The following is a 25416-nucleotide window of genomic DNA, read 5'->3' on the forward strand; positions in this document are numbered from 1 at the left end:
CTTATCTATGTCATCCCTGTTACATGTCAAACCCTCTGGATCAGGGATGTCAGGGAGGTCATCCCCATCACTGAGCAGAGGACACTGACCCACGTGACCTCAGTGGATTTCAACACCTCATTTATTTATTTCTCATCTTATGACATTCTGTTATAAACCCGCTATTTTTATGTCAAGTGAAGACATGTTATGAGTGAGAGGTGAGAGGTCTCGGCTCTGACTGACTGTGCACATCACCGGCTTGTTTTCCTCTGTCAAAACAACTCCTGTCACGTGACCGCCTGACGTACAGTCCTCCACTCTGCGCTGATGCAGGGGGGTTTCCATCATGGCGTCGATGCAGGTAAGAATACAATTGACAGCGATCGCATATTTATTATCTACCTGACCTTCAGTGTGCTTTTCCCGTGTAGTTTATCAACCACTTCGTTTACGTGCGTGTATTTGATCGAAGTCGTGCTGACATTTAAAGTAAAAGCGACGAAACTGAAACGAAACTGTTCCGGTTTAGCCTGGTGTTTGCTAGCAACACAACCAACGTTAGCATCATCACCAACAGAGCCAAGTCAGGGCTAGCTTAGAAACCGGACTGGCGGTGTATTTTTACCACAGCAACACATACACGATAATTCAAGGAGTGTTACGCTATGAGTTAATATTCTTTATAGTGTTTTAAAATGAGTGCTAGCTGCTGTTAGCTGGCGTTAACGTTAGCTAGCTAACGAGACAGTGCGCAGATTGAGCAGTTCTAGTTTCCTCTCGAGCTGAACAGGTGCATCGCTTCCTTAAGATAGCTGTGTTAATGGAGTCAGATGTATCTAATGTAGGAAAACATAAAGTCTACTTTATAAATTATTTATTCATAAGCTATGTGTAACACTTATCATTTCACGTGTCACAAACCGCTTGCATTAGCTTATGTAGTAAACGAGTCCCATCAGTCAGGGTGGAGTTTCAACGTTACATTCAACCACAAGTGCACTTAGCGATGTAAGCTAGCAATACAGATATGTCATACATCCAGACATTGAGATATTTAACGGTGGTTTTCTACACATTACATTTCTTTTCCACTTCCCTTTGCCATTGTTTTATTATACTTTTTCTGTGGGGCTATATTTCAACATTTATAAGTGTGGTAGAAACCCCCAAAAAACATTGTCTCCAACAGAAAAGGCTACAAAAGGAGTTATTAGCCCTGCAAAATGATCCACCCCCAGGAATGACGCTGAACGAGAAAAGTGTACAGAACACCATCACACAGTAAGTAACATATCAATTATGTTTATTACAAGTGATTAATTTGCTTCAACATAGCAGCAGTTTTAACACAGCAGACATATGGACACTATTATAATGTTTGCATCCTTGAATGAACACAAATCTAATGTGTCTTCCATCACTATAATATGGCAGTGTGATGCACATGTTTGGCACAGCTCATGTAATTAGATAACATTGCATTAACAGTAGTAGGAGGTATTATAACGCAGAGTTCTTGGAGCATCAGCAGCGACTGGTGAGGATGAATCGGGGTCATGCCAGTGACTGGCAGCTCTGGCCCCTCCGTAGAGTGTCTCTAATGCACAGTGTCACTTCATCCTTATAAAATATTTAACGGTTGGCATGCAGGAGTTGGGCTAGGGTAGCAAGGAACAGAGGCTGCCTCGCTGACCTTTCTGTCTGGGTGTCTTGGTGTTCCCTTAAACGGCCGAGATTATGTGAAGCGAGTGAGTCAAATTGTGTCTGATAAGCAGTCAGGATGAACTAAGTTGTGGTCCTGTAAAGGGATTCGAGACAAATCTCTGGCTGTCATTCAAGTGCCTTTCAGGTGCGCGACATTGACTTTCAAAGTTAGTGCCTGGTCAGAGTCATTGCCAGGGCATTTTTGCTGGATTGTAAAGAGGTAGGACATGTTGCAGTGCTTGTTCATAGTTAGTAACAATGGAAGATCCATTACAATGGCATCTCCCTCAATAGATAACAATCACTTGGTCAGACTGGATGAATGCTCTCTGTTTTGCATGATTGACAAGTCTACGAACCAGTTCAGCTAGCTTCCTCATTCACTGCATCCCAGGTTTGAGATGATATGTATGGGTGTGTCTTTTGTCTTCAGTTCTGAAGTTGAAACATCTGTTGAGCCTGGGTTTATTTTTTTGTCATGGTGATTGACAGCAGTAGGGATTTACGAATTATTATTATTAAGGGTGTCTCAGTGGAGCAAGTCAGATACAAATGTCTGTGCTTACTTGACATTCAGGTTAGCCTTATCCTTTAAAACAAACAAACATGGAAAAAGAGCTCACAAGTGACAGTGCTGTGCGTGTGGCGCTGATAAGGTGACTGTGTTTTTGGTTTTATAGCTTTTGTTTATATAGTACACTTTGTTTCTCTGTGCTGCTCGTTAGATTATCTTTCAGTTGAGTGTGTGATGGTGCAGTTGCTGTAATGAGTCAGCCATTGCAAACTAGTAAACTGCTGCTATAAAGCACTGCAGTCTCATTTGTACTCAATTTTCCCCCACTTTCACTAAATGGCTCGGTGTTATTTTTGTTGACTGGATCATGTGACCACCAGGCTATAGGGAATTTGAGCAAGTTGAGCATAGTGTCCTTGGAGTCCTTGCCTGTGATGAGCGTGGGTGGCATCAGGTGTACTGCAGCATCATGTACAGTGATACTGCTGCCTCCCTCTAAGCTCTACTTCCTGAGGAAAACACTGGGCTCTCTAAGGGTGAAGTTATTAACAGGGTTGACCTCGTATGTAGGACTGAGTGATCATGTGCTCGAGGCTAGATCTGAAAGAGACACAAGGCAATAAACCCGAACAACAGCCACAAGTCTCTTTGGTGACCTATCTGCACTGCTTGCCTGGAGGAAATTAGGGCAGAGATTGTGATGCAGCCATCAGTGTTCCTTTTTCTTCTCCTCTGAGCAGACAGTCCCCATTAATGTTCTGCACTGGACATTAATGTTTGGCCTTTTTTTTGCCAGGGTTTTCAGGGTTGTGAACATAGAGGTATATTAAGCAGGTAGTCTGTCCTTCATCCCAAAGATCCGGGATCAAGCCCCTGTGTTTACAGTCATCTCCCACTCTGAGCAAGACATTGAATCCCTCCCAGCCCAGTCAGCACAGTTCTCTAGCCAGGCTATAGAGGCGAAAATGGATTGAGTCCGCTAGATCAATAGAGTATCACATTATTACTAAACCGCTGTCATAACCCAGCTGAATATTGAATGTCACCGAAATGAGTCAGACTAAAAGCTTTTGATTACACACTTACTGCAGCGTTGGCAGCACACACTTTGTATGATCCTTTTCTAATGATAATGAGATGTGATCTGTGCAAGTCGTTCTGTACATGTTTCTAACTCATCTACTCCAGAATGATGAGATAGAGCGTACAGCATGTTATTAATCAGTAGTAAATGAGTTAGGCCCTGATCACACAGAAGGCGTTTTGCAGGTTGCAGTTTTTTTAATTGAACGCCACTTGTAAAAATAAAAATAAAAAAAAATAAATAAATAAAAATCACATGCTGTGCCTTTTTATTGTTACCAGGCAACCACCCCATCACCTCCTTACCCTCACCTTCCTGTGTAATCAATCTACTGTTTATTAAGTTATTTATTTTATTTCACAGTAATTAGAAGCTAGTCACTAAAATGTTCAGGCAGCTGGTACTTGCTTTAGCTTTGGCTGAAGACGAGAGGCTGTCAGCAAATAGTTTGTTGGGCACAGAAAAACAAAGATCTGTGTGGGTAGATAAGACCCCAAGACAGAGGGTGGATCACGGGGAGTACCACCAGTTGGTCCAGGAGCTTCTCCTCAATGATCGCTGTTTCCAGTCATATTTTAGAATGTCTCAGGGGCAGTTTGACAACCTGCCGTGCCATCTGTCGTCAGGCCTAGCATAACAAATAGGAATACTAACTACAGGGAGTCTATTGGTCTTGCCGAGCGACTGAGTACCACCAGTTTCTCCTCCATTGTTTACCAACTGTAAACTTGCTGTTGTGACCACCTCTCGATTAATCCGATTGGACAATGGGAATACAGCGGAGATAACGTGGGCTGCTTTTCTGCTCTTAGTTGAAGTTTTTTCTATTTGAGGAGTTCCGAGTGCTCTGGCAAAAACGCCAGGTGCCTAGAGCGCAGAAACACGAGGTGCATAGCGACACAAAAACAGCGAGCAAAAAGCTTCATCCTCATTACATACATTTACAAAAAGTCGCCTCCAGCTGCTAAAACGCTCTCTTTGTGATTGGGGCCTGAAAGTCTAGGACCACTCTAGCAGCTCTGCAGGGTTTAGGCATTTACCAAGCTCTAGGGTTACAGCGGTGTACCGGTTTCACGTTATACCATCATGGTATGAAAACTGATGGTTATCACACCATGTGCATTTGCTCTCCTGCATGTGCACATCTCCTTTCCTCCTCGACTGCTTGTCAGACTTGTCAGATATACGGGTTTCCTATTCTAAAGGGAGACTTTTTTACACATACTTTAATTAGATTTGCTTTTTCATTTTTAATTATAATAAAGTGTTCAACCCCCTAAAACCCTTTTGTTTTCTTTCCCTTAGGATCACTGTAACTACTGATAATGATAATAATAATAATAGCAAAAATTGTGTAACAAAATATACTGTGATACCATGGAACCCTGATATTTCCTGAGAAAGTTATCGTACCTTGAAAATCTCATTCTTTTTCAGCCCTACCATTTGCTAATCAGCACATAACACGAAACATGTCTAGCTGCAGACACGTTTTGTCATGTTAGCCCCTACAAACTCCGCCCACCACTAGTACAAGACAGACCCACTAACGCGACCGTTATCTAAAGCCTGTTACAAGGCGACATTGTAGTGAACAAATTTGAGGCCAAACGTAGCAGCGATCCAATTGTAGTGGGATGTAACCCTTCCCATGACCCTAACTCTACCTTAACTCCCTCTCTCTTAACCTAACACTTCATGGCTAGCTAAAGGCTAACTTTTGTGCGTTCGGAAATACTCACTCCAAGTACTGGCGTATACTCTGACTCAAACTGGACAGTTCATAAGTTCGGAGCACTGTTGGAATGTAATGTTGGTTTATTCAGAACACCACACTCCAGAGTACGCAGCAGACCATACTCTGGGCACTCTCTGTCTTGGGAGTTGGGGCAGCAGAGTGCCAAATGGAATAAATGTGCGCTTAACTTAATGGTTTGTTAATTCATGTAGCAATAGAACACCGTGTTTCCTCGAACAACAGTGCTCTGATTCAAGGGTTGAACATCAGATTGGATTCATGAACACACTCTTCTAGGCTAAGGGGTGAAGGGGGCTGATCATGGACTGATGTGTAGGTATGCTTGGCGAGTCATGTAGCTAGTGGGTGGGTCACATAGCTGCTCTAGCCGCCCACTCGGGTAACACAAAATACAGCTGATGGGAGTATCAGTAGTTTTGCAGGTATTTGATCATAATCAAACATCAACGTATTGGATACATTGAAATTTTGACTTGATGTTGGTGCTAGATGAAAAGTCAGGGGGACACAGAAATTATTATTATTCATCCTGAGGGGGAGACATGAATGTATGTACCAAACTACATGGCAACACATCCTATAGTTGGCTAGACAGAACGATATTCCAGTGTCATGGTGGCACAAGAGAAGTCAGGGAATCACCAGAGTCACAAGGATAAACCATTTGGGCACCATGAATGTCAATTTCATGGCAATCCATCCATAGTAGTTGAGATATATCAGTCTGGACCAAAGTGATGGACGGACCAGCTGACACTGCCCTTCCAAAGCCATGCTGCTAGCATGTGGAAAAGATAAAAAATGCAAGCACAACCTGTATTGCTGAAACCCATTTCCTCCCAAAACACAGTAAAGGTTTGTCGTTAAAGGAAGTGGTGTTAACCTGATATGACCTGACAGGAGGAATTCAGGTCTTACGTGCTCCATTATCTGAAAAATGTTTTGCAACAGCCTTTTAAGTTGTCAAAGGGTGTAGAAAATGAAAAACAGCATTGAAAAAATCAACTGCTCCAACCCTCAGTTGGTATTTCCAAACTGCTGGATGCTTTGGTTATTTAAATGTCAGAGTGAAAACCTGAGTGCACTCAAAACAGCATTTAAAATCAAAACCTCTCACAAATCCATTTATTCAGCCAGGGGAAACCAGTGGCTCAGAAAGCTAACTAACCTCTGGGTTAAGGACTCAGAACAGGGCCGCTCTATGAGGTCATGAGCGGTGGCCTAAACTGTTTGATCTTTTTGTTTGAGTGAAATGTCTGTGTTTCAATATTGTGCCTTTCTTTCAGGTGGATTGTAGACATGGAGGGAGCGCCTGGCACGCTGTATGAAGGAGAGAAATTTCAGCTGCTTTTCAAATTTAGTAGTCGATATCCTTTTGATTCACCTCAGGTAAGCACAATCTGCTCCGAAACCATCAGTGTGTCTGTATGTGGTTAAATGAGAAGCACTCTGTCTTGTTCTCGGCTTGAAAAGCGTTATGTAAGTGCAGTCCATTTACCATCTTGTCTCAAGGACCTACTGTAGAGAGACTTGTCTGCTTCGACCATGACGCACAAGCTGCTGCGCTGGGTGTGGACACCAATGATGAACAGACCAAGAATCTGGTTCCATTTAGCTTCAGATATACTGTTGGCTTTCCCGACTGAATGTCCAATAAGTTCGTAACTATTACAGTGGTTCCCAATAGTGAATCATGTGCTGCTGGTACAGTGTCCAGAGGTGCCCTTTTCCAAAATAAAATCAAAAACTGAAGACCAGTGTAAACAATTCTCTCTATCCACTGTCTGGATGCCTGCTATAATCACATGAAACACATTGGCTCTGCAGTTGTTAGTGGAATGGAAACATTGGGGCCAGGAATCACTGACAGGGACACCAGTGCAGAGCTCCCACTGAAGCCACAGTTGAGGGGATTAGTTTATCCCAACAATCTTGTTTAACTCATTAGGAGCCTGGCCAACTAAAAATAGAGAGTGAGTAGGTGTAGAGAAAATTAGATAAACCTAGCTAGTAGTATCCTCTCAAATAGGAAGGGCAAGCTGTCAAAGTGGCCCTCTGTTGGATTCGTCTTGGGGCCCCCGAGGGAACTTGAGTGTTGACGGCCACAGTGCGTTATTGGTTGTGGTAATTCAAACAAAACAAAACAAACACTGTGACTGTGTGGCCTACTGGAGCTCAGTTGATAACGTTTAGATTAACAGCTTGTAGGTTATGCATCTGTGGAGCTTTGTCTCAGAGGTCTTTTTTAATGCTTTAGTTTCAGTTTTCAATTTTACAGTGACTAAATAAGTTGAAGGACGTATAAGGAAATAAAAGGAAAAGCAGAACCCAAATAGTACAAAATAAAAAGGTATCAGCCAGTTTATAAGAGGCAAAGAAACATGAATGAATTAATCATTTATTAATTGCGTTCAGTGCCACACATACTCATGTAGTGAGGCAGGTCAGAGTCCCTGTGGATGTGGGTAATGTGACACTGTGCCAAGAAAGGTCCCCAAATTCTCTCTGATCTACTCTGTGAATTGAATTTTTGCAGACACAGTCTTTCCATTCATGTAATAGAGAACATGTTCTCGAGCCAATGTGCGTAGAAGCCCTTTTGTACTTAATTCTGTTACATAAGAAAGCCTGCAGGTTTTCTACCAAAACATCCAAAACATGCCACATTTATTTGTTTGCCACGCTCTGAACACAGCATTACCCAGCATGTTACAACACACTTTTGTCTGCAGCTCTGTCGACAATGTTATATATGTGATTGGTTGTCATTTTTAATAATGTCTGAAGTGTGTGTATGTGAATTTCCATCGCTGTGTACCAATCAGAAGTAGTTTTTTTGCACTGCAGTTTTCAGTGATGCATTTGTCAATCAGAAACAGTAACTAAACCAATCACTAAATGAATAATGAAAACTAATTGTGTCCAAGCACTGAGGGTGAACTCAATTTTTATTCATCTATAAGTGCTGGGAACAACTATCAGAATTTCCGTGGGAGACCATAGTGAGGACGCATTCACACTAGCGCTATTTGATCTGCTTTAAACGAACTCTGGTTCACTTCCACAGATAGTTAGGTTTGTTTAGAGTGGTGAGAACGCTCATTCAAACTCTGGTGCAGACCAAATGAGTGAACAATGGTCCACTTGAAAAATGGGTGTACTGGGTTTACTTGCAAGGGAACTCTGGTGCGGTTTGCTTGCAGCCTGAAATGCAAATGGACTATCCAGTGAACCAAAGAGAGGAAGTGACGTAGAGTGCAGTGCATTTTGGGTAGGAAATAAACAAAGCCAACAGTGTGAACCGGGAGAAGCATTAGTAAAAAAAAGAAAAGGTTGGAAAATGTCTCGTGGGCAGACGTGGAGTAGTGAGGAGGTGCAGGTGCATTTGGTGTTGCTCCATTGTGTTTGTGGTGACCAAGCCGGATAAAGGGGATGGATTTCCGTTTTCGTTCCTGGCCAATTGATGAGCCGGGTTTTCTTCTTCCTCATGCTTTTTGTCTTCCTGGTCAGTGGTTGTTTCAGGCAATACTGCCCCAAATGAGCAGCTGTTGTAACTGCATGACGTTGTCCAGGTGGTTTGGTTTGCTTTAAAAAGTGCAGTGATTTAGAAACTAAAGTGACCTTCAAATCGAACAGCAGGATACAAACATGAGTATGAAATTTTAGATCACCTACAGCATTCTGCAAAAAGCTCAGACCCAATAGAACCAAGCAAGTCCCCAAAGTGTCAGCTTTACTCCTGCTCCTATCTGTGATGTGCACTCTCCTTTGAGGCCCTGTCTGGTGCCAGACTGCCTCAACCCATTGTTAGCCTTCATTACCACTCTAACTCCCCCTCATCTGTACTCCAGCACCTCCATCTTGAGTTTATGTATCTTGCTGTTCAGCCATGACTCTTGCGCCCTTTTACCGCCGAATATCCCCTGATGCTTTTTATAGGACGTCTCCTTTTTTTTTTTTAATAAAACGTGTCTCCTCTCTCAGCCTCTCATTCTCTCTTCCCCTCTCTCACCCAACTGCGGCCCCTCTGTCCTAATCCCAGAGCCTCATGCCGCTGTAGAGGGCTAAGCCTGAGCTTATACAGCAAGTCTCATTATTTTCTGTCTTTAATGGAAAATAAAGCTCAACTTTTCTGCAGACAAGTGCTCTCCCAAGTCTTATCTTTGGCCACCAAAATGCCTTCAATTCAGTTTAAATATACCTCAAAACCTCGCCACTTTTCTAGGCTTATTATTGTGACATATTTGGTAAATAATCTTAATAAGCGGTGATTTGTTTTTCTTTCTGTTCCAGGTAATGTTCACAGGAGAGAATATACCTGTCCACCCTCACGTGTATAGTAACGGTCACATCTGTCTATCTATCCTAACGGAAGATTGGTCGCCAGCCCTCTCAGTGCAATCAGTTTGTCTTAGCATTATCAGCATGTTGTCCAGCTGCAAAGAAAAGGTAGGACGAAACACATACAGTGATTCATGTAAATTATATGCTTGTGAAATGTTAACTCTAAACACCCGTTTTGTTTCCTTCCCCGTAGAGACGACCGCCTGATAACTCGTTTTATGTAAGAACGTGTAACAAAAATCCAAAGAAGACAAAATGGTGGTATCATGGTGAGTATTTTCAGCATCACACGGAAGTCACGCGTAAAAGCTTGTAAAGATGACGTCGTTTAATGCAATAATTTTGCTTGCCTCCACAGATGATACATGCTAATGTACAAACTTTGTAATAATCGTAGAAGAGAGAAGTCCTACTGACCTACGTAAAGCACTTTTTAATCATTCAGTCTTTGAACTCTGACCTTTGACTGGAACAATGGACACCACGCGCTGGAGGCTCTTGACTGCATTTCCCCCCCGCCTGCGGGCAGTTGGATGCATGTTTCAGTCGGTTGTAAAATAAAGAACGAAAATACCGGAACGTTTTAGAGATGCACCCAGGACAGGCTGTTTTTTGGCAAAAAGCTAGTGATGCAGCGAGCGGGCAAGCAAGGTGGATTTGTAGTGAGATAATTATAATTCCTGTTTTAAGATTATTACTGTTACTTTTTTGTTTCGTGTGGGTGCATTTTAAGGTCCTTGTGTTGTGCAATAATAACTGATGGATGCATGCTTGGGCCTACAAAGAGAAATCCAAATCTAATCGTTTTCTGGAAGGGATCTGACCATCGTAACCCCAAGAAAATGCTTCATCTGTTTGTTTGTTCTTTTCTAATTATATGCACTGTGAAAGTATCTAGATTATCAAGGCACTATTAGTACGATATTCCCAACTTGCAGTTGTGCTGTAAGCAGTCCTCCACTTATTTATCAGGTTAAAGGGTTTTCAGTTTATAACCACTGTATCAAGAGTAAAAACAGTTTATTTTTTTCTTCATCTTCCAACCTGAGAGCTGGTGAGCAGCTCGCCGTGCTGTTGGTTGATGTGTCGGTACAGATGGGAGTTAAACAGGTAAGATGCGAGATCTCTTCGTGGGCCGGTGACCTCGGAGTACGTCTCCTTGTAACGTTGGGCTGAACTCGTGTAGTGTTCACTCGTCCAGCCTTGAAGATGCGCAAGCGGCCTCTCTTCCGTTTAAAGAATGTCTGCAAGAGAACATTGTCGCACGATCCATTTTTATTTGTATGATACCGTTTTTTTAATTTCATGCTTTAATCTTCTAAAAATGTTTGATTTTAAATGTCGAGTTCTTTTTTTTTTGTACTGTTTTTCAACTAGCTGATACTTTGAAAAGGGGGTGGGTTGTTTTGATGAGTCAGTATATTTTGGATTTTTTTTTCTTTATTTTGTATTTGTTATTTAATTTAAATCCTCAGTTTTGATCTCCAAAATGGTAACGAATGACGAAAAAGGAGAGTCTTTATAGAAGCCGTAAAGACGAGGCTTTTTGTGATTCCCCCTGGTCAGAGTTTTGGCTCAGGTACTTTTTTCAATAAAGAGATCACCTCTAAAAAGATACCTATCAGATATTTTGAATTTAACTATATTTTCACCAAAAGAGACTGTTATGTTGTAAACTTATAACATGTCTGAAACTATTGTGTATATAAGTCTTTAAATTGTTGAATAATGTGAAAGAAATTAGCAGAGGATGCATTTACTTTATAGCAGAATGATAATAGGAGTGCTTTATTTCATTGGAAGTTAGTCTGCATCTTTTGCTAATTAGGATGTGTACAGTCAGCATCGAACACTACTGTTGGATAAAAAAAAAAAGTTTAGTAGTTTTACAGTGGGGGTGCATGCAATTTTAAACCCTACTTTTTCTTATTGGCATCAGACATTGTGACAACTTTTAGTCTTTCCATAACTTAGGTAATGGTTCATGGGGTGGATATTACGAAGCTCACCTCCAGAGGCTGTGTGGCTCTTTGTCATTTCAGACTGTAATCACTCCATTCCTACAGAAATGTTTTTCGCCATCCAGTCAGAGATACTTGAATTTTCCATCTTGAGTTTGTTTGTATTGCATTTTGCTTTTTTTCCCAGGGTCTAGCTGAGTTTCTTGAATGAACATGAGTGAATGTGATGATACTCTATACTGTAGAGGAGATTACCACGGCACACCGCTATCTCAAAAATTATATTGATAACTTAAAGACATCTATTTAACCAATGATTTTTTTTTTCTGTTAGCTTCATTGTAACGGTCTTGTCTGCTGTCACCGTGCTGTGAGGAAAAAAGACAGCCTAGAAAACGATTGTGTAAATGCAGTCACAACAGCATCTGTGTGGGGGACGAGACACCTTCACCCAGTGGGCAGTAGATCAGAAGAGATTTGAAAAAAAAAAAAACACATTTGAGTGGAAATGTTACAAGAGTTTGGATGTGACATGTTTTTATTATTTTTTTTTCTTATAGGTTTTTATTTTCCTTTTCAATGTGGTTTGAGCTCTTAGCTTGCAGGTTGTTGTGAGTGATCAACACTAATGAGGGTGTGTTATTTATATTTGAAATTTTGTTCTGGGATGTGCAAGCTCCATGTTATAGGTGCCTGTTCATTTTCATAATCAATAATAAAAGCAAAGATTCACTTTTATTCAACCCTGGTTTGCACAGTGTTTGAATATATAAGGATGCTGCAGCCCTTCACAGTGTATCTGAGATGTCACGGTTGGCAAGTCTACACATAAATGGTACAACTGTCAAATTTATGAAGCAATCTTTGCACTTTAATGCATACAAACGTCCCTTTTTTAGTATGTTATGCACACCATCCACCATGTGACATTACATTTAGGTAACAGTCATTGAAAAAACATTTAATGCTGATCATTTAGGTTGGCTAAACCAATAGGAAAGGGGTTTCTGAGATATGAATTCTTATACTTTACTGCAGGAAAACAAAAGCCATGGATGCAAACTGTATTTATTTTTTCTTACCCGCATAAAAAGGTGTCTATATTTAATCTTTATGAACATTAAGTGTTTGTATATGCTATAACTTTCTAAGCACAACAGCCATAAGACAAGAAAAAGTTATATAGCAGCACCATCTAGTGGTTTCTCCACAGGAGTTCTTGTGTCAAATCTCAGATGATCCACATTTTCTGAGCCAGTTAACACATTTTGAAATAATAAAAAAGATTCCCACTTGAATATATGTGGGCCCTCTCCAGCTGTGGGACCTCAGAGTCATCACTATTTCTCATTTTAGCACTGAGTGCATGTGGTTTCTTGCATCAAGCGCTTGGTGACACTGAGTCCAAACCTTGTGGTGTTGAGGTTTGTGACACACTCAACCATAGGCTTCATCAATCAAGCCAAGGTAAACTCATGTCCTATAAAGAGTTTGTAAGCAGGGGCATTGAATCCTACAGGCAGCAGGGTGATCTGCTCAGTCTAGCTGTAGGTTTTATAATTAACCTCACCATTAAAGCCAATGAAGTAGCCTCTCTAAGAAACAAAAATAGGCCTAATTATGGGTTTTTCTTATTATTTTTGTAAAATTAGAGTCTTGCATGACTTGTTCCTGTGTAATGCACCCTTTTAAAAAGAATAATCAGTCAAACTAATCCGCATGAATCCCCTGTGTGCAGAAAACAAGTCTGAAGAGGTTCATTTTTGTTCTGAATCAAAGTTGCACTGCTCCAGGCTCTGAGGAAGCAAACCAGGACTGAACCATTCGCATCGCCGCGGGGGTGGCCGATTCATTCAAGAGACACCTCAAACTGTTATGATGGTAAGTTAGCGATATGCAGCACTAAACACTGGCCACATAAACGAATCACAATCTTTATAAATGAAGTATAAAAATGACTGGTGATTTGCCTCAAATTGGACATATTTCATTTTTTTTACCCGGACAAATAACATGGTCTGTTCCCTCTTCCATCCAGTTCTCTTTAGTGTTTGCCAATGTCGGAGGTGTAACTGGGGTCTGGCCCTGGACAAAGGTAAAAAATACCCTGAAATATTTGTCCCTTTGTCGTCGGATAGTCTCTGGAGTATACGCCACGCTGTCGCCGGTCCGTGTATCACGTTGCAGCGGGCTGAAATCCCCCAGACTTTCGTGGAGGATGGGGCGGTATGGAGATGCTAGCAAGAGGGGTGCTCGGCCGATCAGCCATGATGAACGTTAACCGGCTAAAGTAGCGTTGCTGGAGGCGGCTAGACGCTGTATATTCACCGGGAGAAATCACAGCGACGTGTTCGTGACAGCACGCATGCATGCCACTTCTGTTGGTTTGTTTTTAGGAGCTGACATTTGGAGGAAACGCCGTTTTGTCCGTTGGTAACGTTAGCTTCCTGCTAAGCTGGACACAGGCGAAGCAGTAATGAAGGTTCAGGGGTTGCAGACAGCCCTGTAGCTGTGTCAGTCAACCCTAACGTACCCACCACCTCTGTGTTCAAGTTACTGTGTGGGTCACCCATGCACTCCGGCTGCTATTTATGCATGTTACTGTGAGAGTGCAAGAGAAAAGCAGGAAACATAGAGACCCCGAGGAGCTCAGGGGCAGAAGATGCAACTAAGATTTATACACAGGGCGAAATGGACCGCATGCATTGCATTAAGGTCATAAATCAGAGTGTAGATTGTACTTTATTTGAGGGATGTGATTGATATCAGTTGGTTTATGGACATGACACTGCTCTGTTGTTTACACCAGCGATGGCTCTCAGCTGTAAACAGTGGCCACAGTAAACACCTGTAATCATGCTTTCAGAAATCAAAACTGTCTGCAGTGACCAATGTGATATTGAACACCTGTCTGAATTCAAACTATTGACTAAAGAAGAAGATATTTATTTTGTCATGCACTCAATTAAATGATTTTATAGATTATTTAATGGTGAAATGGTGATTGGAGACGGTGTCCTTCACCTGCCAGGTTCAAAGCCAGCATATCACAAACACAAAGTGTCCAAGTGCAGTGCCCTGAGTTTCTCCACACTCCAGGGGTCCAGCTCTGCGTCTTATCCTTTGCTCTGACCTCTGTGGGGATGTGAAAGAATTTCCCTCATTTCCCTTCGGTGCCTGCCACATATTAATGTGAACCAGTAGTGGAGAGCCATCTTGGCAAGACGTTGTGACACAGTTTGTACCTTTATAATTAATTTATTACATTTGACTAATTCTCTCTCCATCCTTTGTTGATGAGAAACACATGGCGGTGTATAATGTTACTTATGTTGCATAGCCACAGGCCGTGACCTGCGTGTGGTTGCATCCACCAAAATTTAGCATGCGTGTGTGCGTGCATAAAAAGATAAAGAAGTTAATGTGTGTTTTGTTAACTGTTGGACCGTCTCTTCTGTTCATGTTCGCATGTCTACCTCATGTAGGCCGTCATACCTCACTTTAGCTTCAAGTAAAATGTGACTGAACGTTCATTGTCTTGTTCGGGCTGCTATCACAGGATTCTCTCCTTTTTTTCCGGGGAGCTTAGCAGCAGTAACATGAGCAAAGCTCCTTCAAATAAAGGTTCATTGTCTGGGTGAATTAGCTGCCAGTGGATCAGAATGTGAGATAGGCCTGGGGCTGCTCAGTTTGAAGTCTGTTCTCCAGGCTTTGCCCACAGAAATCTGTCAAATGACAGCGCGCAGCTCTAAATTGTGCAGCTACTGGTTTGGAATAAAGTTAGCCTGAGTACACGTGCAGACAGTTGCATGCTTAGCGATGCACACTTCATTATTGACTTCTTTTCTTATCAAACAACTCCTCAGTCTATTTAAAGTGGTATGATGAGTTTCAATGATTAGTGTGTTTCTAAATAAAAACTTTAAAGTTGTTAACTGCTGTTGGGTTTCAGGAATAGAGCATGGCTCAAGTGAAAGTACAGACCTCAGCACCCCTGGCTGGTCCTGGCCTCTCCCCCGGAGTTCCCCCGACGGCCATGGCCAGCCCTGGATCCCTGGGTCTGCAGCCCTCCGTCAACGGCACAGGCCCGGCCCCCACACCCGCCTGCCCTGCTCCTGCAGTCGGATATGGGGACGCCCCTGTGTCTGCTACATCGCCAGGTACAACACCAACAGAATTTTTTTTTTTTTTATCCATGATAATTAGTTTATTTCAGTTATATGATGTGTCACTCAATCAACTTAGAAAATGTGTGTTACAAATACATGGTAATTATTCATGTATATAGTTCTGTCTCTTGTACTGTAACCATGTTGCTCAGTATACCATGTATTCTGTTTTAGGCCCGCCCCAGGAGAACATGGCAAACCCTAAAGAGAAAACTCCAATGTGTTTGGTGAATGAGTTAGCCCGTTTCAATAGGATCCAACCACAGTACAAGCTCCTCAATGAGAGAGGCCCTGCACATGCTAAGGTAAGGAATGGGGACGTGACACTGAAGTCTAAAGCTGTGTAGAAAAATTGTGTCCGGGGGAAAAAGGTTTTTCTAACTTAAGGAAAATGGGGACACCCTCGCAATGATGCTTAATTTTCACAAGTGTTTCAGATGTTTGGGTCCTTTAATAAATCATTATTGGTTATGCAGGATACAGCTCAGACTATGTGGGTTCCAAAGGGATGTTGGTAAAAATGTAGTTGCTGTTGGGTAATATTCCTCCCTCTGGGTGTCACTGTTCCAGATCTTCACAGTGCAGCTGACTCTTGGGGAGCAGGTGTGGGAGGCCGAGGGCACCAGCATTAAAAAGGCCCAGCACTCCACAGCTGCCAAAGCGTTGGACGAGAGTGTCCTTCCCAGGCCAGCGCCCCGCTCCCCTAAAGTGGACATCAACAGCAACCCAGGTACTGCAACAACAAGACGGTCTCATTGCACTCGTTAATTAAACTGCTTTCCCAAACCCTCTAATATCTGGCTTTTGTCTTAAGTGGAAAAGGTTACAGTCAACATTCATTCCAGAGACAAATTTCTCAGCTGTAGTCACAGGTGTTTATTGGCTCAAGCTCCTGGTTGGCCATGCTAATTCTTGTCTCTTTTCCGGTGCAGCTGTCAGTAATTTCCTAGACTATTTGTCATCTCAGCCACAAATTCTGTCCATCTCCATCCAAGCAGCGCTCAAACATTGTTCCAAATTAGTCGGCACTGAGTTTGAAAGAGAGACTGAAAATAACAAATATAAGAAAGAAGCAACCGCTGTCACTTTCTCACTGGCCTCCATACTGCTTTCTGCTATTGGTAGAAAGTTGCCCTCATGTTAGATTCGTGGTTAGGTTTAGTAAAGAGGTCATGCTTTGTATTAAAATGAAAAGATTTCTGCCAGAAAGAGGTTAGGGTTATCATATGCGCTGCTTTTTACTGTCTACTAACCATGTTTTCCAGCGCGTTTGTGACATTGAACGTGATACCGAGCCTCATTTAAAAGATCTGTATATATGCACTAATTCTGGTGAAAGTAAAGGCAACAAGAATTTGCTTGTGATAGAATTTAAACGCTCTTGTTACTTAATGTGTCAATCCCAGAGTAGCTGATATTATACAGGTGCAGAATGGCTTTTTAAGTGAGGCTGAATGAATTGCTGAAAGCTACAAAGCCAGTTAATGTTTGCCATCAGCTCTAAATGCAGCATTTACATTGGATTTATTAATTTTCCCCAGCTATAATAGTTTGAGTGAAACAGCCCAGAGTGCAAAGACAAATCCATGTCTGATTTCTGCTTATTCTTTCAAGATTTGTTAAAAATTTCAGCGGTGCCTCAGCTTCAGCTGTTGATAACAGATGCTGGCCGAGCAGCCAGACAACATGAGATGGGAAAATGACCTGTCAGAAAAAAAGTGGACCTTTTGAGCTTCTTATTAAAGTTGTCAATAGTGAGCTTAATTTTTCAGAGCAAGACAGCTGGTTGTGCTTGCTGCTATTTGTACAGTATTTTAACTTCTTCTCCTCATTTGGTTAAATGGCAAATTGCATCCACTTCAGCGAGGATGGTTAACACTGTTTTCAGACGCCGAGCTGTAGTGTTGTCATGATACTGGCATTGCTAACTTCGATACAGGTCCTTGAAAAATATCGACAATCCATAACATGTTTGATACCGAGAGGAAAAACTGACACAGAGGGCATAAAGCTTACAATTTTTATTTAAAGTTCTGAGATATAACAAGACTATAACTTGACAGCAACGGCTTTTCTTGTCTTAGCTGGTAGCAGAAACCTGCAGTATTGAGATATTCAAAATTGGTATGTATTAATAGATTGATATATTTGATAACACATCTGTGTTGTCGTTTAAAATGCTTTAAAAGTATTTGTTGTTCAGTTCTGTCTGTGAGCACTGTGCAATTATACCCCTACCAGTGAGTAACTCAACCACCTTATGTCAAAAAATCTGAACAGTTCCTTTAAGGACGCATTAGTGCCCTCTGCTGTTCATTTGTTTTTGAGCCAAGTGTGTTGGTGAAGTAAGAAGGGAGATGGGGAGGCCTCTGAAGTCAGAGAGCAGCGCTTTGCTTTAGGACCTCTCTACCTTTCATGTGCAAGTGTGATATAAAGAATAGGGCTGAGGTTAAGGGTGACCACAGGACATGTGGTGAAGCATTTGCGTCACGCCTCTCTGTCTCCATTACTAAAGGAATGTTTCAGTATTTGAGTTTTTCACCTGGAGGAGTTTGACTTCCAGGCATAGCACTCAGGCCACTTGATATATTTAAAGAACCCATGTTCAGACCCTGTAAATAAAACCAAAGTGCAGGCTTGTGTTTTATCTCAGGGCCAAATTAATACCTCTTGCTCCTCTTACCTCTTCTGCCCTCTGTGGCATTGTTGTAGTGGAAGACCTCATAGCCAGCTTTTAATGGGATTAAGAAAGCCCAGTAATAGGTTATGCAACATCAGCGGGTAGCTTTGGGATTAGCAGTGCACGCATCATACACAGTCAGATAGGCAAGTTTTTAGGTAGACGACAGACATGCTCATATGTTAACATGTTAGAGCACAATGTATTTGTGTTATATTCTAAAAGCCAGACATTTTTTTCTGCAATTTATACGTTTTAGAAAAGTTTTATGATGCCAGATAGAAATATTTCATTCACATTTTGACAACTCTTAGTATTGCCCTGGGTTTAATCTTTTACATTTACTCCGATACGCAGGCAGTATAACACCTACTGTGGAGCTGAATGGCCTGGCCATGAAGAGAGGGGAGCCAGCTATTTACAGGCCTTTGGATCCCAAGCCCATGCCCAACTACAGAGCTAACTACAACTTCAGAGGGATGTTCAACCAAAGGTAAGCTCCAAAAACTGAACTCACCCAGCTGCCCCAACTGTTGACCAGTTCACTCCCAAAGCTATGTAAAAAAAAAAAACTGTCTTATTGTCTCAACAAAGATGTAAGATGATAAGAGATCCTACAGTAAAATCAAATGTATTTTTGTCAGCTCACTCTAGAAGCAAGTCCCTGTCCCACTTTTAGTTTTGCCTGTTAATTCTGTAACCATCTGCAAATTTAATTTATGTAAGCAATAGGCAAATAGATATTTAGTTATTCCTCCACACTACAAATTTTCTGCACTACAGCATCATTTATTCAGATTTGGATGAACTCAGCCTGGTTATTCAACTGGATCTCAGCAGGTTTAACATCTGTTCTCATACTGTGTGATCCCCTATATTGGAAATCAACGCTGAAACTGTAAGTTAAGGTTTAGAGTTATAGTGTTGCCACGATACCAGAATTTAAAACTTAGATACAATACTAGTATAAAAAACACAATACTCAACCTCTACCTCAACTTCTTCTGAAATTAGTTAAAGTGTTGGTACAGAAAAAGTCACTGAACAAACACCTCCTGATCATATGGTGGGTTTGTTGCTGGAGAAAATTCTGTAACAGCCACAGGTTGAGGACCAGTTGACTTCTTCCCCCTTTGTGTAATCTGTGCAGCCTCGTGTTGAAAATCTGATTGTAGATCTTTTTTATTAATAGCTTCAGTATCTCATTACACACCACATTACATGAGTGTGTCTAATGGAGGCATATCTCATCATTTTGTAACAGCTTTGTTTCCCACATGAAAAACAGAGACTACTGTTTTTTAATTTATCCACCTTTTGGAAAGCTTCATTTGTGGAACAGATTGGTGGCTAAGACGCAGAGGGAAAGGAGAGCTCTGAGATTTATCTACCTCAGTTTGGACATGGTCTTGATATATTTTGGATGGCGTCAAACTGCAATGTGTCTTTGATCCCGTAGGCTCAGATGTGTGTCAGACATGGCCCTCCACTCCATATGTTTTCCTAACTGATGAACGTGGTGCCCTCACGGGGTCCTTTCGCACTCAGTCTCTGTCAGCGTCCTTTCTTCCCTTCGTTTTCTTTTGCTTTACTGGAGCCATCCAGCCATTTCCAAAACTCCATAAAAATGCCACAGTGGTGCAATTAATGATCTGCTCTCCCCCAGTGAAGGAATGTAACATAGGATGTTTTTGACCGGCCTAACATGAAATCCAGGTACACCATGGTACTCTCAGTTAAGAAAGGACAGGATGCCACTTTTTGGGTTTAGTAGACAAGATCAAAAAAAAATCATCTGCTAAGGAGGGTAGGAAAAAAAAGAACGATTCTAAAGAATGTGTTTGAAAGGTAAAGCATAGATGCTGCAGCTTTACGTCTTCAAATGTTCAGCTTATCCTTTGTGACCATTTTTGGGGAATGTCCACTTGATATAAATATTGTACCATATTGGTTTACGGTGTTATTAATGTTCTAAATATTATGATATCATTTTAAATACTGAGGCAAGGTGACACGAGTTGTGCATACAGTTTACAGAAACTGAGTTATGCGGCTCCAGAGGACACACTGTTCCTGAGAACATGGATAATTTCATAAAGCCAGGATTCATCCAGGTTGGTTTGATATGCATCGAGGAGACGTTAGGATCCCCTCCAGATGGCAGTGTTTCCTCATTTTAAAAATCCTACAGCGCTGCTGTTCTAAGGTGATTGAGCACCCATTTTGTAACAGGCAAGGTAGGAATGTGGTGATTTAATATAGATTTCCAAAGGTATGGATCTCTACAGTGTAATCTGGAGTGTATACGTGCGAAGCTTTGCTTATTAAAACACTTGAAACACAGAGGAACGTAACAGAGAAGCAAACATGTCTGTTTTGCTTGTTACATAAACTTTGGCTCATTAAAGTCCTATGGTAAGGTGTTCTGATGCCAAATGTGTGGGATTTATTTTTAAAATGTGAATGCGTTGCCAGAAGAAGCCAGTGATTCAATTGCAGTGTTGGGTAACTGAGTCTAGTCAGCAGACAGTCTAGCATCTGGCTCACATCTTCCACTATTTGATCCATGCAGGAACAAACGGGGTGAAAGACTAATGTCTGTGGGGTAGAGGAGAAAATCTGTTTTCCAGCATCTGTCTGTCAATGTCATATGTCACAGGGATGAGTTTCTAAGAGACAGGGTATATCTGTTCCTCGTGGTCTGTTTTGTTTTCTTACGCCGTTTTGTAAGGAAGAGAGAAGGGTGAGGGGATGTGTGTGTGTGTGTGTGTGTGTGTGTGTGTGTCTGAAACACGAAGAAGACGTTGGAGTACATATTATCCCAAGGTCACTTATGTTTTCATAAGGTCTCTTTCTTTCAGTGTAGTCGAGCCCTGGATTAATGAAAGCGAGACCTTCTGAATATGAATTCTCTTCATCAGGTGACTGACTATGTGGCGGAGTGACAGGCCATATCCACAATCAGTCACCTTAATGATGCTGCGGGGAAACGAAGGTTTCCATATGCCCATGTCCTTACCTATTATGATGAATAAGAGTGATCCGGAGTCATGTTGATGGAAAATCTTACCATTAAAAGGGCAGCCTGGCTCTGATCCATCAGCGCTCTAATCACCACCAAGACCAGTATTGATTCATTCAGAAAGTGCCCTGATGAGAAAATATGGCGATTATATGAAATGTGCATTTATCAGCGTCTTAATGAATCTTATTTATGGTGAAGGGCCTGTGCATAATTTCTTTCCATCCAAGTCCACGTTTAAATCAGCGATTCATCTCTGTTATCCTGCAGTCATGACCACGCCATTGTTCATTCTCAAATACTGAACATACCCTGGGTGATACGTGTTTCTCGGCTTATTCAATCAGTGACGGAGCTGCTGTGAAGCATTACACTGAAATTCAGCCCAAATGATTCACATAAATATCAGTGAATCAGGAAAATATTTTTGTTATCAGGAAATGTGGTTGCGTCAACCTTTTCGTGGACAATCCCTGACTCCCGTGTTATCATTGGAACACCTGATTGCAGTGACTCATACTGGGCTCCTCCAGTGTATCCATGGCGCTCCCAGCTTTCCCCCTGCTGCTGTGATCCCAGGGGGGCGGGGGCGCCTGCATCCTGCATTCAGTCACTGTTGGAATTTGGAGAGGACTTTCCCTGTTAGAGCAAAACAGTCAGAAGCCGCCCACCTCCTCCCAGCCCTGATTTGGTTATGTCAGTAACATTATGTCAGCTGGAAGAACAGTGGGCTGAGTGACTGACTGGGGGTGCTTCGGTCTGTGACATTTCCCCCTGTGATGATGGTCCGGTACTGAGCTGGACGTTACTGCTTTCTCGGCTGGAAATGGAGAGGAGGAGTGGGTCACCTGTGATGCAGAGGATTCTGTACCTACAGTTTTGTTGTATTGACCTGTCTGGATTTTTACACCATTATGAGCGTGAACAGGGCTCCTATTTTTTTTTAAAAAGCTGCCCTAAGATATATTTGTACGTGAACTTAAGACAAAATAACCACTTGTTACGTGTAAGGGGTCGCTCCTAATGATGATCCCACATGGAATATTAACTCGATCCTATATTTCCACTCAAATCTCAGAATCTTGGTCACACCTTATACTTTTGATGTTCCAGCCCACATCTTTACTGTTTCAATGTCATTGCTCTTATCGACCTTACTTCCTGCTCCAGCAGTAAGGCTTGGTCTCTGTACTTGATATTGATAAAGTATCAATCGTGACCCGGTACCACGTTGTATCATAACGTCTTTAATCAAACAATACCTGCATTCGATCCTTTTGTACTCTGGAAAAAAAGACTAATTGTATAGTTTTGCTCACAGCCAACCTCTGCAAGTGTTCGTTGATTAAATGACCCATATAGTCTTACAGTCTGTGGTGTGGTGAAGTCCATCCATCCATTTTTAACGCTTATCTGACGTCGGGTTACTGGGGTTCTCCAGAGTACCAAAGTACTTCAGGTGCCCCTCTCCCCAGCAACGCTTTGCAGCTCCTCCTAGGGGATCTCGAGGTGTTCCCAGGCCAGACAAGGTTTATAATCTCTCCAGCATGTTCTGGTTCTGCACTGGGGCCTCCTACCAGTTGAACGTCCAGAACACCTCTAACGGGAGGTGCCCAGGAGACATCCTGATCAGATACCAGAACCACCTCAACCGGCCCTTTTTTATGCAAAGGAGCAGCGACTTTACCCAGAACTCTCTCCGAATGCCTGAGCTCCTTAGCCTATCTCTAAGGCTGAGTCCAGCCACCCTTTGAAGTGAGCTCATTTCTGCGGCTTGTATCCACAATCTCATTCGTACGTAGATGGACCAGTAAATCGAAAGCTTTGCCTTCTGGCTCAGCTCCTTCTTCACCACGACAGTCCGGCGCAGCACCCACATCACTGCAGAAGCCACACCAGACCGCCGATCCACCTCTCACTCCATTCTACCCTCACTTGTGAACAAGACTCTTTGCTTGGGGCAGTCACTCATTCCAAACTCTGTGTGTGGTGAAGCTGAGTTGACTTTTCAGCGTGCGGAGATGCCACCAAATGAGCGTTGGTGGCATTTTATGCAACTGAATGCTCCCATTCACATGATGGATGCCGAATGAACAGACAGACCGTAACAGACACACTTCATAACTTTACACACATACTCGTTTACCATACCGAGTGGGGACCCCCCTCCCCTCTCTGCTCCGCCAATCTCCAGCCTGCACACTGACTGACAGTGTAGCCGGTAAACAGAGCTCAGCTGTTTATTTAGCCTAGCAATATCTCCGGACTATAGTAGCTGCAGTTTCTTGCAGTTTCAACTAAAAAAACTTTTCACTACTCTCTATCGACGAACTACTAACACTCTCTGCTGTTTCCTCCTCCTTCTTCCTTCCTTCCGCTGTCTTCGTTGGTTCATTTATACACGCCAAACGCGTTCTCTGGCTGGCTGGATTGTCCGCTCGGGCTGCCTTACATACATGGCGGCTTGTATAAACATATTAATGGGTAGAATATTCAGATTCAGATTGAGATTGACAATAAACCATGCCAAATATTACACACTGGCCCTTTAAGGGTCCCGGTATTCGTACTGGTATCGTAATTTTTTAAACTATACCCAGGTCTCTATACCCAAAATTAATTATTGAAATCAATATTTGCTTGTAGTTGACAATTAATTGCCATAAACCATAGTGCTGCTTTTGAAAAACTCTGTATTTTTCAGTGAAAGGTGGTTAAAAACCTTTCACAACAGACAGACATTAAACATTAAATACAGATATCAACAGTGTTGAATCCTTGAATGCTGAGTTTTTGATTGAGGCACATAAGGGCTCAAAAGACATTCTTGCTGTTTTCTAGACTTGCCTTATAACTCTGTGTCTGCGTCCTTGTAAAATCAATGACAGCCTGACGCCTTTGTGTTGCTGTGCATCTCTGTAACCTGCTCATGTAAGAAATATAAAGAGACAGTTGCCATGGAAAGATACTTATCCTTGAAAGATGAATAGCCTCATGCCTGCAGGGCATCAGAATAACATCACACAAAGAGCGCACATACACAGACACACATAGACAGGTGTACTTTGTCGTCTACATCTCTAATTGGGCCAACCTGGCTCACTGAAAAGGCAGATCTGCCCATGAGCGCTTTTCTATATTCAACATTTCCTCTCATCTCTTCCTATGTGGAGGTATCAGATATCCTCTGAGGTCCTCTTCACGCACGCAGTCGCCTTTTTTCCAGCTCACTTTCTCCCACTCGAGTTTATTTTTTTATATAGCTCACTGGCCTGTTGGGCCTCAGAATCTCATACAGCCTAATCGGGACACTGTGTGCTCTTTGGTCCACTCAGGCATTCCACAGATATGGTTTCTCTTATCCATCCCATCATCACTGCTGTCCAAAAACAAAAGGAAGCTGCCAAAGCCCACAAGGTAGAGACTTCATAGGAATAGCTTTTTATTGCATTATGTTTTTTAAAAAATCAGCATGTATCTGCGAGGATCAGTAAATCAGATGCATTCGCGCAGATAGTTCATGAGGTACCACGGGCTACGTGCCAGAACAAAGGATAATCTGTCCAAATTGTACAAATGGGTGTAAACTCATAAAGCCGTGTTTTATCGAGGAGACTGGGGGTGGAGGAGTGGAATACAGGTCCAACATAAATAAATGCTTAGAATGATTTGTGCTCAACAGACTCAGTGACACAGAAGTCTGGTCTCTCCTTTCATCTCTCCTCCTCTGAGTGGAGTTTTGTGTTTGTGTATCCCTGCGTGTCCTCCTCTCCTCTGTTGCCTTGATGTATTGAATGTAAAAATGGACCTGAGACCACTATGTGCAAAGCACGTTACATCAGTGGACATGTCTTTTGCAGTTCTGCCTTTCAGTACGTCTGGTAGAGTGAATCAGACAACCTAAGTGGGCTTCTTCACAAGAACTCACATCTGTATTTTCGTACAAGTACACCCCACTTACGTGTATCTTCTCCCAGGAAATTAGACCCCACTTTTGCTCTAGTGCTTTAAAGTGATTTTTCCATCTTTTGTGTAGCTGTGCAGCATCAATGCTGAGTGGTAAATGGCTGTCAGGAGGAGAGTGCATGTCATCTTGTTGGACAGCACTACTTTTCTATTTCCCAGCATTGTTGTGCAAAAGCAACAGTTTTATCAGATTCTTCCCCTGTATCTGCCAATCTGGGCCACTTGTAGAAT

At 42.2% G+C, this 25416-nt stretch overlaps 2 protein-coding genes across 2 annotated transcripts in view; both read left to right on the plus strand.

Annotated features, from left to right (window-relative positions):
* Positions 1-217: 217 nt before the first annotated feature.
* On the plus strand, positions 218-12091 carry LOC125881531 (ubiquitin-conjugating enzyme E2 W). Its single transcript, XM_049564639.1, has 6 exons — positions 218-343; positions 1172-1263; positions 6330-6432; positions 9337-9492; positions 9581-9656; positions 9746-12091. The coding sequence occupies exons 1-6, from the start codon at positions 329-331 to the stop codon at positions 9757-9759; spliced, it is 456 nt and encodes a 151-aa protein (XP_049420596.1). The 5' UTR covers positions 218-328; the 3' UTR covers positions 9760-12091.
* Positions 12092-13211: 1120 nt separating this feature from the next.
* The window catches only part of stau2 (staufen double-stranded RNA binding protein 2), a 123611-nt gene continuing 111406 nt past the window's right edge, over positions 13212-25416 (plus strand). The window contains exons 1-6 of the mRNA XM_049564651.1: positions 13212-13229; positions 13387-13443; positions 15301-15508; positions 15692-15822; positions 16088-16247; positions 18555-18690. Of these exons, the coding sequence (XP_049420608.1) occupies positions 15310-15508; positions 15692-15822; positions 16088-16247; positions 18555-18690 (626 nt within the window). The 5' untranslated portion in view covers positions 13212-13229; positions 13387-13443; positions 15301-15309. The remainder of the gene's footprint in view (positions 13230-13386; positions 13444-15300; positions 15509-15691; positions 15823-16087; positions 16248-18554; positions 18691-25416) is intronic.

The sequence above is a fragment of the Epinephelus fuscoguttatus genome, linkage group LG21 (genome assembly GCF_011397635.1).
Source record: "Epinephelus fuscoguttatus linkage group LG21, E.fuscoguttatus.final_Chr_v1".
NCBI lineage: Eukaryota > Metazoa > Chordata > Actinopteri > Perciformes > Serranidae > Epinephelus > Epinephelus fuscoguttatus.